This window comes from Hylaeus anthracinus, unplaced genomic scaffold (genome assembly GCF_026225885.1).
Source record: "Hylaeus anthracinus isolate JK02 unplaced genomic scaffold, UHH_iyHylAnth1.0_haploid 0, whole genome shotgun sequence".
Lineage (NCBI taxonomy): Eukaryota > Metazoa > Arthropoda > Insecta > Hymenoptera > Colletidae > Hylaeus > Hylaeus anthracinus.
In genome coordinates this window covers 21,099,296-21,111,508 of record NW_026533254.1, presented here as the reverse complement: position 1 = coordinate 21,111,508, position 12,213 = coordinate 21,099,296, and the positions used below count along the sequence as shown (strand labels likewise).

The 12,213-nt window shown below is 39.1% G+C and overlaps 1 protein-coding gene across 7 annotated transcripts in view; it reads left to right on the top strand.

Moving 5' to 3' along the window:
- Positions 1-12,213, top strand: part of LOC128886415 (uncharacterized) — a 461,940-nt gene that overhangs the window by 52,850 nt on the left and 396,877 nt on the right. For 3 of the 7 annotated variants that reach the window (XM_054141365.1, XM_054141374.1, XM_054141356.1), the window contains one exon: positions 5,776-5,849. The exons of the other annotated variants lie outside the window; for them this stretch is intronic. In XM_054141365.1, coding sequence (XP_053997340.1) covers positions 5,844-5,849 — 6 coding nt within the window. In that variant the 5' untranslated portion in view covers positions 5,776-5,843. The remainder of the gene's footprint in view (positions 1-5,775; positions 5,850-12,213) is intronic. 7 annotated transcript variants of the gene reach the window in all.

The following is a 12,213-nucleotide window of genomic DNA, read 5'->3' as shown; positions in this document are numbered from 1 at the left end:
TCGTTGAAGCGACGCATAACACCTTCCAATTCGACATCAGGAAACTCTACCTATTTCCCACACATTTCCGATTAAGTCTACCAACTTCAGAAACCTGCAAGTTCTCCAAAAAGCTTAGTTTTCCAATAGCTTAGCGAAGTATAGTCCGGCGACAGTCTATCGCCGCCCACGATCCGTTGGCGTTCTCTTTCGATATTCGATCGAAAGTGTGTCGAACCGAAAGTGACACGTCGAGGGTCATGTGAGAAAAATCCGCGAGTTGGAGGCTCTCATCTAGCGCGTGTGTTCTTTCGGCGCAAAGATCGCCGAGAATGCAGTTGCACCGGTCTGCGGCGACCCGGTGATTTCTGCGTTTCAACTCGGCCAATCCGCGTGTGTCGATACCATTGCTCACGCAGCCGTGTAATTGCAAGATAGAACTGGCCGTAATCGCATGAAAACCGCGGAGCTTTATTAATAATATTCTTGTATATCGAGAAGTTCGCTTAACCGTGAACGCCCGGTCGGCTCGTTTTTGCGGGATTTACGCGCTGCCGATCGCACTTTGTATTCCGCTATTAGTTTTTTACATCTCGATAAGATTACAGGGCGAAGCTGCGAACGTCGAAACGATATCCTGTTTCCCAGATACGGATAACGTTAAATATTTGCGATGCAACGGGCTTGATATTTCGCGTTGCTACCAGATATCGTTGTTTACGCGCGATGCTCTTCGTCGTATGGGAGCGACCACTTTTCTTGGAAATTCTGTTTGAAGAAATGATTCTTGTTGATGGTGTAAAGGTATCGGTATGCGGAAATACTCGAGTATCTCTGACGATGTTTGCGAGCTATGGTTGTTTGGATTGTGGCGTGACAAATTTGATTTAGTATTAGATTGGGAGAGATCGCGTTTGCGCAAATATGCTGGAATCACATCGCTTTGATTCTGCGACTGGTTATGGGGTATTCGTGAGAAAATTTAGAGATAATTCGGTTTTAGTACTTCTGAGATAAATTCTCTGTGTCCTTTTACAAACTGCGAGGTAACTTTTAAGAAAAATCAAAATTGGCCTGCCGTACGAAATTATAGCAATAGAACACATAATATTTAGCTGTAGAAATACGGAATCACTCTGTATACGACATAAACTACCCATACAGAGATATACAAATACAAAAGTCAGTAGGTCTAAGCACTCTTTATTTCAAATATAAGATACGATCGAAACATACTCTTCTTCTTTTATTTTGAACTCATTTCCATCTTTTAGATCGAAAACTGTCGACAGATGGATGAACGCTCATCCTACGTGTCCTTCGTTGTTCTAAAAATGAATATTTGTTGTCTCCCATCTAAATAACTTAATTGATAAACCATTAACTCTCTATGGACCGAATTTGTTCTTTCTGGAGACAACTTGCAAGAGATTCACTTTGATATATCAGGTTGGTGGTGCTGCCAACAATCATCAATATTATTATTAATTATCAGCAGACTGCGGATTTTATGTATTTAATGATACAAACTAATATAGTAAACATATACTAAACATAACCAAGAGGCATGTGCACTTATGCAAAATGAAATAACAACATCGTTATAATAATTGTAGAATATTTCAACACATATTATGTACATTTTACGTATATTTTCTATATTATTGCACATCATAATTGCACTTCCTCCTTCCACTTTCTTCTCACTTTCTCATTCCCGGGTCTTCCACACTCCCGACGATCTAAAGTCGAAATGTCGTTGCCCGAGATTCCCTGCTCAGCGGATCATTCTTGCCCCGGGACGTAACGCGACACACGGTCAGATTCCTTTTCAGCACCGTCGTCCTTAGTACGCAATCGTTCGACTGTACTAGTTCGAGGCTCGAAATATCGTAGGACACGTTATACGTCCTACGATTGCTCGGCTCCCCGTAAATCAACGTGTGTCGTAGATAAACGAATGTCTGCATTGTCTCCCCGGTATATGCCACGTACAGCTACACGTTCACGTTTTCCGTCGCCGCTACCAACGTGCCCGGCTGTACTGGCTGCGACACGTACACCTGCGCGTATTTAAATATGTACACGGTGCCGTCGGATTCACGCGATACCGATTTCATGTACGCCGGCAATCTTATAGATCGCGGCAATTAATCTAGCCCGTGAAACGGGCCCGCTCGAGTTTCACGGGAAGAAATTTACATCAGCGCTCGCGTTAACCGCTCCTTAGCCGCTCGCGGCACTTTGCGCCCTGAGATTGGAAAAAATCGATAAGGAAATCGGTATTGTAATTAGCCGTGTCGGTGCTAAGCCGGACGATTTATACAGATTTTGCCGGATCGGCAATTAGTCGCGCTCGCTGAATGTCCTGCGCAGGACATTCGTTTCTCCTAGTGATGCGCATGGGAAGAGACGAGACGAGATTTCTACGATCTCGGTCTTGATCTCGAAAAATATCGAAACGTGCGTATCGATCTCGAATTTTTAACAATTTAGAATGTACGATTAGAAATAGGTATATGGTCTTGACAAGATTTTGACAAGATCGGCAATTCAGTTAAAAATATACCAATACCTGTTGTGTTATTAGGAACGATATACAAGTGTTCCAGTTAGGTTATACGGGTTTATGGATCATATTTCGCACAGAATGTGAGAACATTACAAATGGGATAATTTTATAATGCAAGAAAACAAAATTTCAGAAAATACGTATGTGTAGTTCGATCTGTAGTTTAAATACACAAATTGTCGTGAGACTTGACTAAGATTTTGCAATAAAAATGTATTGCAGGGGACCTTTCAAATGCTGAAGTAGGGTTAGGTCTAAACCTACTCAGACAGTATTTCCGTGGAGACAGCATATGCATTAACAATTTTATCACATTCCCCATCATGTAACAGAATAACCATTGATTGAATGTTTAGTCGTAAATTATAAATTATTGTTATTCGCAGCTTCTCGCGTGATAGCGTCCAACAAAAAAACTAGGTCTAAACCTACTCGGACAGTATTTCCGTTTGGGGAGCATATGCATTAACAATTTTATCACATTCCTCGCCATGTGACTTAACTCTGTACTCGGTTGATTGAAATGAGATTGGTTAAGCGAAGTTCCGATGTTTCTGTTGCCATTCAAGAACCGGCAATTCTTCGAATAGTGAGAACAGTGACAAACCTTCTGCAATTCGGACGTTCCGAAACCTTTGTGTTCTAGTTAATCGTTTAATAAATCTGTTATTGTTGCTTATTCGTATAAACGTATGGTCATCCTTTAATAAACTAAATAAAATGATACTCCGTGTTGCACAATTCCCTGATGCATACAATAACAAGAATTTGATCGTACATCCTTCACAAATTATATTAAATTGCAGCCATTGATATCAAATGACTTACGTTCATAGAACACAGCTCTCTGGTTCTTCCCTCGTCAAAATATCGTTCAGGTCTCGTTGGTTGACTTCTGCAGCGATTAGGTCGCGTCGAATGAGTTCCGCGAAGCTCTGCCTGGCGGCCACGTTCGGCGTTTAATTAATTGAAACGGTTAGCATCGAACGGGCACGCGGTGCCATTAAACTGACGAAATACTGCTTATCGACGGTATTAGTTGAGCGGCCGATGCCAGACCGGCAGCATAATTTGTCCGGGCGATTTACAGCATGTATTAACTCTCTTATGCGCTTCGAGTGACCTTTGATTTTAAAGTTGTCGGGTGTACACGTGTGTGCTTTAAAGCTGATTCAGATCGTTGCTAGATATCGCCGGTGGGTGGTCACGTTTGGTATCTAATTAATTGAAATGTTCAACCCGGCGAGTCGTTACGCTTTGATAGAACGTACTCGTAGCCGGGACAAAATGTTCCTTCTGGTATATTAATTAGGTAACTAGCAGCGCCGACCTCGGTAGCAATTTGTCTCGAAATCGTTGGTAAAATACTAATTTCGAGGCTGATTCGTTCAGAGAAATCCTGGTCCCGTTCGCTTCCAGTACGTTCGCCGGGAAGATATCGTGGACATTGATCAGTTGACGGTACGTTGCTGCGTTGGTAGAAATATATGTATAGATCCTAGAGAAGTCGAGCGGATCCTGTTTAATTAATCGAATCAATAGTGAATAGCATGTTAGCTCGGATCTCTTTAATGTTACGTTCGTTCCTTTGCGTGTTACTCGCTCGTAGCGGTTGCCCGATGTTGCTTAACTCGAGACGATATATTGTTTGAGCGATGCTAATTAGAAGCTTTATTCGATGCGTCGTGCGCACGTTCATTCTTGTTATTTGTCAGCTCGGTTTGTCTCGTTTAATCATCGCATTTCTTCGGCTGCGAGTGCTATTAGTGTTTCTTCGGATTGGAATGTTTTGCTCGGATTTGCTCGAGTCGCTACAAGGTGCAGTTAGAAAAGAGTGTGACGCCGAAGGCGGAATGTTTAGTGTAATATTTATTAGTCCAATTGAACTTGTTTTCCAATAATTAAGGATTTGTGTATCGTTCTGTAATTGTAGTTTTATTATTAACCTTGTTGGAAGAGCATGGCTATTCGGTTTCGTTCCCGGACGATTTCCCGTGTCTGACGCTAACCGGTACAATCTACTGCAGATAGAGCATACTGTCGTACAGTCGCGACAATATTTGTTTCTATTAATGCTTTGATTGCGAAGGGCGTATTGGATTATGGGATTGGTTTTGAACTAAAAACTCGGTATACCTATACTGTTTAATTTTATTTTATTTATGTATCAACAGTAGCGTAAATAAAATTAGTAATTGAAACAATAAATGATAAATTTCACTGCTTTAAATTCCTCGAAACTTTTAGGTTTAATGGTAATACTCAAAACGTGTATTATTAATTTATTTATTTATTGTTATTACATTAACAACTTACATGTTACATATGTGAGTCATAAATAATTACTTATGATTAGATAACAACTCTCTTACATCTAACAATAATAATAATTAATAATGTAATTGCAGTGTCATGTTAATTTCTGGTTACATTTCTTCTGACAATCTTGTCCTTTGTAAATATGATACGATTTCGAATATGCATCTCTAAAGTTCCAATGTATTTTAGCACACATCGTAATTTTCACGAGTTAGTCATTTATTGTCTTCCACTTCAAACCCATTTACATGGCTGTATATATTTAATAATTATGAATATTAATTTTATCTCGTTCATATTTGTTGAATTATAAATACTGACTACCTACTGCTTCTACTAGCCACTTATATAATTGAACTATACTCTCCTTATCGCTATTTCTTTTTCAAATTATACTGTATTCACGATGAGAGGTTTCCAAACCTGACGTTTTATTTTTTGATTATCTTGTACCAAGTGATAGATAATAAAGAATTAAAGCTAATGGTACATAGTTTTAGATGCAGATGGTTTATAGTTTATAAGGTATATGACAGTGAAACAATTACTACTGTTTATCAGAAGAAGCTACTGTCGATAACCTTATCTCCTAATTCTCTATTCTTTCACTAAGGTTGCAACGAAATTAAACTATATCTCGTTCTCCACCGTTCGTTTTGCACTCATTACAACTAATTCCTCTATTCCCCTTGATTGTGATACAAGTAGGGGTTCTAATCGCAAAGCTCTAATTACTATGAGCACCTCGTACGTCTACCAGAGGAACGGAAAATGTTTCTCACGGGAGCGACCACAGTTTCGCCTGAAAAATCGACGCGGCAGTAGATTCCGCCGGTCGACGTCAGACTTCCTCGTCTTGTATCAAATGCCTCGTAAGAGACGGAATTTTTTCACGAATTTTTCAGGGCCTGGGTATCGACTTTATCCGCTCGTACGTGGTCCAGATCACGCTCAGATATGCCGCCGGCCGGTAATGAAGGTACGTTTTAGTGACGTTCGCGATATACGTCGTAAACCGCCTCGTTAATTAACCGGCCTGGACCTCGAGCGCCATCACCGCGCGCTAGTAGAGCAATTATTTATTGGCATGTATAGCGACCCTTTCTATGTATAAGCATTTAACTAACCATACGTTTCCCGACGTAGCCAGCTGGAACGTTGGAATTTGTTTCGAACCGTCCATAGCGGGCCAAAAGCTCGAAACGCAGCAATTGAAAATAAATTTGTTAATTAAAGATGCTCGAGAGGTCCTTCTGCATCGCGTATAATTGCTACCAGGAAGTGCTTGTTACATATTTTTTTAATTAAATTAAGAATCAGTACAGGAGCACTTGTGAAGTCATTTTGGAACTGTGGAATTTGTCGTGTATACAAAATTGTTTTCGTAAAGTCTACCTTCTAGACATCTAAAGATCCTTCTGCATAAAAATTACGTGCAATTATTACCAGGAATGTTTACTATACTTTTTTAACTAAATTTTCATTCAAATCTAATAACTAGACTATGGATTTTCCTGGATTTATAGGAAAATGGTAAAAATGTGTAAAAAATGACAAAATGCGCACAGTATGCGATAATATAAAATTATATTGAAAGCAAAGCTCCTATTGTAATATTTCCAAAGTAAAATAAATTTCTATTCAAGTTCAATTTCTGTAGGTACAAAGATTTTATTTTGCATAATTTTAAAAATTTTAAAATTCTGCTATCAGGTTCGTAATCTGAAAACTCAGGAAGAATTTTTTTAGTGCACGTTAATTTTTCGAGATTGAGCCTCCCTGTACCCCGTTTCGAATATTAAAATCGTCATACCTGATTCGTAATTGAGAGGTGTGCATCAGTACACATTTTTAGGAAATTAAATAAAAACGTTTCTTTTTCTTTTTCATATCATACCATAGGTACCTAATTATTAAATTATGTTTGTCTAGTGACCGGTGGTGTCTCCTTATTGCACCGCGAAAAAAAGGAATTTTTTAAATTCGTAGTTACGTTCTAATCTCAAAACCATAAAAAGATGGAGCTGCGTCTTTATTGCAGCACACTTAATTTACATCTCGATAATGATTATATACCCATCTTCATTCGGTGTAATAACTTCGTACAATGCAAATCATTACCATCGAATTTTTTCTGCAAAAGCTGCCTCTACGAATTCCGCGCTAATCCTCCCTCGCCAACGTGTATAATTGTCACGGATTTTCTGCGTCCCTCTGTCCACCATATTTCGCGACCCACCCAGCCGTTGAAAGGCAATTTATCTCTCACGGGACATTAACGCTCGACGAGACAGTTTTACGCGTTACCGAACGACGCCGTCCGACCTTTCGACGGATCGAAAACCGATCATCCGTTTATCCGATTCTTTACCGTCTCCTTTATTCGTTCTGTTTTCCCTCTCCCCCCTTGTTCTCCTTTCTCTTGGCCTCCGTGTCCCTTGATTCGCCGAGAGCACCGTCACGTATCTCATGCCATCTTTCCCTGGGCAAATCGCCGATCGATCGCGATCGTGTAGAGAAACATTACGTTGAAATTGCGCTATCCGTTTGACCCCGCTGTAGGATCGATCGTCGCGTAGATCTCGTTCCTCTCTCTGACGCCCGTGGATAGACTGTGTCGCGTCTAGATCTTCGCTCTACCTCGTGCCCCATTTTCCCAACAAAATTGCCCCCTTCTTCCGGGAGTCGCTCGATTCTTGCTGAAATGTTGAGGGTGTTTTGGGTCGAGTGCTTTCGGTAGGAAAAGGGTTAGGACGCATTCATTAATTACGGAAGATTTCCAAGGGGGAGCCTTGATTTAAGGGCCGACCCGAATTCTTAGACTTCTTCAAGAATTTTTATTGAAGCGATAACAAGATTTCATTTACATTGTAGTAATTTAATGTATTGGATAAGTGTTCTACTCAAAAATCATTTTTTATTTTCTTCATTTTTATAAAAATGGCGGCTTGACAGACGATTTCGTGGAACGTCTCAAAAATAAATGGTTTCGCCAGCATTCATAGCTTCTTCAGGAGTTAAATGACAAAATGGTGTTTTTTACTTTATTTAGTCTTTCCTCGTCCTTTGGAACCATGGCATGTGTTGCTTAGCAATCGATGCTTTCCAGTATTTTAAACCATTTCCTATGCCAACTCAATTTTTCTTTCTTTTTGTTTCAGGTAAGTTGGCAGAACTTAACAGGAGCGAATATATAGCTAACTTCCTATGAAATTTCTCATCACAGGTATTTATCATAATTATTCATTCTTAGTAGAGAAGTATTTGATTGATTCATAAGCACGCAGCTTCTTCTGAGACGTATTTAATCAATAATATACAGTCTGGCATGAAGCACTTAGATAATTTGTTGAGGCTAAATGGGTAAACCAATAACCTCTTCAAAATCAAGTAAATTTATGACAAGAACCTCTATAACCCTTTAACCTATATAACAACGCATGAGGCTCGTAGATCTGAGTCGAATCTGAGTTAAATATGAAAAACATACGCCTTTTACCTGACAAGCAGTTCCTGTCGCGGCACTTACGCGGATGTAATATCATTTTTCTTAAAATTATTCCAAAGATTTGGAGAAGAATAAAACACTAAAGCGTTTGAGGTATTACGAACCGAATGATAAAATATTCCGAGTGAAATAATTAAGAAATGATATAAAAGTTGCTCAAGAATATTCGACGCTGTCACGATCGCAAAAAGAGTACTGAATATTAAATTCTCTTATGAATTTACACTATTTTTATCGAATTTCGGCCAGTAAACAGTACAACAATATCGATAAAATGAAATCCATAATCTAAATCAAAAGTACTCTCCCTTTAACGGTAAAAATGGCGAAGGTGTAATGTAGTGTAAGTGGTCCAAGACTTTTGCACAGTGCTGTACGTCGACTATAATCAAATTTATGTTGATTACATCGATAAGCTTCTATTCCGAGTGTAAGTAGCGCCGTAAATTCATATAAAAGAGAAGATTCGTAAAGTTTCAAATTTAATCTCGCAAGTCTGGCCATCGTTTGGGTGATGAGGGTAGACGATTCGAATAAAGCGTGTTATTTTAAACGCTTTCGAAGAGGGGGATTAAAACAACGAAGATCATTCTCGATGCAACGCTTCTCGCTAAAAGCAGAGCGAATCTCGAAAATACTCAACAACGGCGTCTCTCATGCATAAGTGCGATCCTTTCGAACGCCATTTTGCATGTAGTTTACACCGACAACGTTCGTAATTCAGCCGATGCTAGCGACACGGAGTAAATCGAATCATGCGGGTTTGCTGGCGTTTGCTGGCGTTTGCTGGCATTTGTCGCAGGAGACGACCTCTATCGGAGTCGTCTCAAATACCATCAGAGATCCAGATTTCAGACAATCCGAAGGATGCGCCGAGTTAATTGTGCTTTCATCGCGGCGTAAAATCGTCGAAACCGCGGTAAAGGGGAGAACGGTGGTTGATTCGGATCGACGGTGACGTCAAACGAGGCACCGAGGTTATTTTGAGAGGCGGCAGTCGGTGAGAGGAGAGGAGCGAGGTCGAGTCTCATGCGATGAGTTCGGGTCAGCTCGCTTTGCTCGCGCGAGTCACCCACGCCACCCTCTTTTTCTTGGCGATTCGCCAACGAATGGTGTCGCATGCGCGCTCGAAACCCAGTAGAATCGCGTTCGATAATACCTCGAACGAGAATCCTGGACATCACGCGTGCCAATGGAAGATACGCTGTCCAAAAATATTAACCACTCGTGGAACTTTTAGGTATACCGCAAAACTCCATTTATCCGTGTCAAATGTTAGTCGGGTTGGAATGAACAATGAGACTATTGTTATTGACATTAACAATTTGATGTTTGCCGACGCCCGTCGAACGTAGACAAGGACAGCGAATAAAGAAGAGGATCGAGCGAAAACACCGAGGCATGTCGGTGAAATAATGCAATGCTGCGATGAAACTTTCTTATTATTAACTTTTTTCTTGTAAAACTTTCATCATCATATTCCTGACATTTAACTTGTGACACGTAACAAGAAGCCAACCTTATCTCTTAGAAATAGTTCGTGTCACGACAATTTATAGAGCAAAATGGATCGTACACAATTCATCGACTGCCAGACTAATAAATTATTAGTAATAATAGTGAAACTCCTACAAGGCTAAAATTTTATTTCTATACAATTAGAAATGATATAATCCAATATCTGTTGCGGTATTTATTTTTCCGACCTCCTCAGAGTTTACTAATCCTATTCAGATTTAATTTTCTTTAACACCTCACCTTCAAAATTAATTTATTTACTTCCTCAGTGAAAATATTAACGTAACATAAAATATAAAATACTTTGTATGTATTACTTATTGATAAAACGAAAGAAACTAGTTGGACACTTAATATATAAATTGTTACGACACTGAACCAAGAAACTTATAAGAAACTTCCTAAAAATTTCGCTCCATTATATTTCCGCAAATTATATATATTTCCTGTTCGAGAATATATAAAGGTCCAGATAGTGTCAGAGTTGGTATCAATTATGCTAGTTATTCGTCAACAGTTTTACAGACTCCAGCAGAGATAATTCTCAGGTTGGAAAGTTTTTCGGCCGTCGTAGCTGGAAGAAAATCTGTGCGGCCATTATCGCTGAATTACTCCAGCGTATCGAGGGTTTCGCATTCCGTAACGGCGAAATATCGCCATTATTCACGCGTTGTTAATGCCAGCCGAAGAGGGCGTTGGAAATCTCTACACACACAAACCAGTGGCGCAAGTGGTAATCGTTGCTAATATCTGTCATGTAACCGCCATTACCATATTTCACCGAGACGTAGCAGTAAATTCTTTCCGTGTGCTGCGTACGGGACGTTTAGATCAGTCTCTTTACGTCTTTGTTGTATCGCAAAATAAGAGAAGAAGGTGACGGTAGCTCATTATAGGCTAAAAAAGACATCTAAAGGAAGATTTTCAGGAAACTTATTGTCGTTTATTTTCGAATAAACTGCTTTAAACATCTTGGCTTACTGTTCTACGTATTCATTTCTTTATTAGTAAATGTTATTTCAAGATATGTTTATTATATTTTAAATAAACAGCATGTAATAATTCTTCACGAAGTAGAAGAAGAAGGTGACAGTAGCTCATTATAGGCAAAAAAAGACGCCCAAAGAAAGATTTTACGGAAATGTGTTATCATTATTTTCGAGTAAACTGCTATAAAGATCTTGGCTTAGCTGTTCTGCGGTCTTCGTTAGTGAATATTATCTTAAGAGTTGTTTATTCCATTTAAAGTAAGCAACATATAATCAAATAATCAATGAAGACAAAATATTTATTTTCATGCTTTAACTATAGATTACCAAAATAAACTATTTATTTTCACGTTTTAACTATGGATTACCAAAATAAACTATTTTATTTTACATTTTACGTTATCAAAATAAAATATACTATTTGCTGAAATTTTATATCCAATTTGAAATACTATTTTAGTTGAATTCTGAAGAATCTATTATTTAAAATAGTATTTAAAATATTTTCTGTACAAATATTACCCGACTCTGGTTAAATCATAGATCTTCATATATTTTTCGTGTTATATGCGTGAGTTTTGAAAGTAATATAAGTCCACCCTCCTTTACTTTCAAATCGGTCAAATTACTTTAATACAATTTTTAGCTAAATTCCGTATCATTATGGAAGAAGAACCATGCACAGGGCGTAATTAGTGCGTGCTCCGTACATTAAACACTTTTACCAGTCCTTTCTTATTCCATTGCCCCGTTACGTGTCATTTTTTAACCGACATCGAAAAGGAGGAGGTTACTCAATTCGACATGTATATGTATATTTTTTTTCTTTTTAATAAAAATACATCAGTTCCATAAGGATCTCCAGCGCCAGAAATATTCTTCCAATTTAGAATGTCTTCCATCAAGAAACACTAAATTCCTTATACGCGGATCTAAAGTGCTCTAAATTCCATTTTGTTTTACGCTCCACGAAGCTACAACGTTACACTGAAAGTCAGCATAGTTTACCTTTTGCGCCTCTTTCACGAGCCACTGCTAAACACGCGAGCCTCACCCACCGCTGGATCCCCCGGTATTCGGTAGATCGTGATCTACAGAGTACCAGGAATCACCAACGAACGTCTGGAAACGTTCTCAGTTTTTATCGGCAACGATCGAAATTACTCCCGTGTGTACTATCTCCATCTTTCTGCTTTCTTCCTCGGGAATCCTCTTATCGCGAGAAAAGAGCTCGCGAATCGCTCGAAATCAATGGGCCTTGGCATCGGGCAAGGGAAAAGCAAAGAGGAACGAGATCCACCGGTGGCACGCGTGTCGAGTTTCATTCG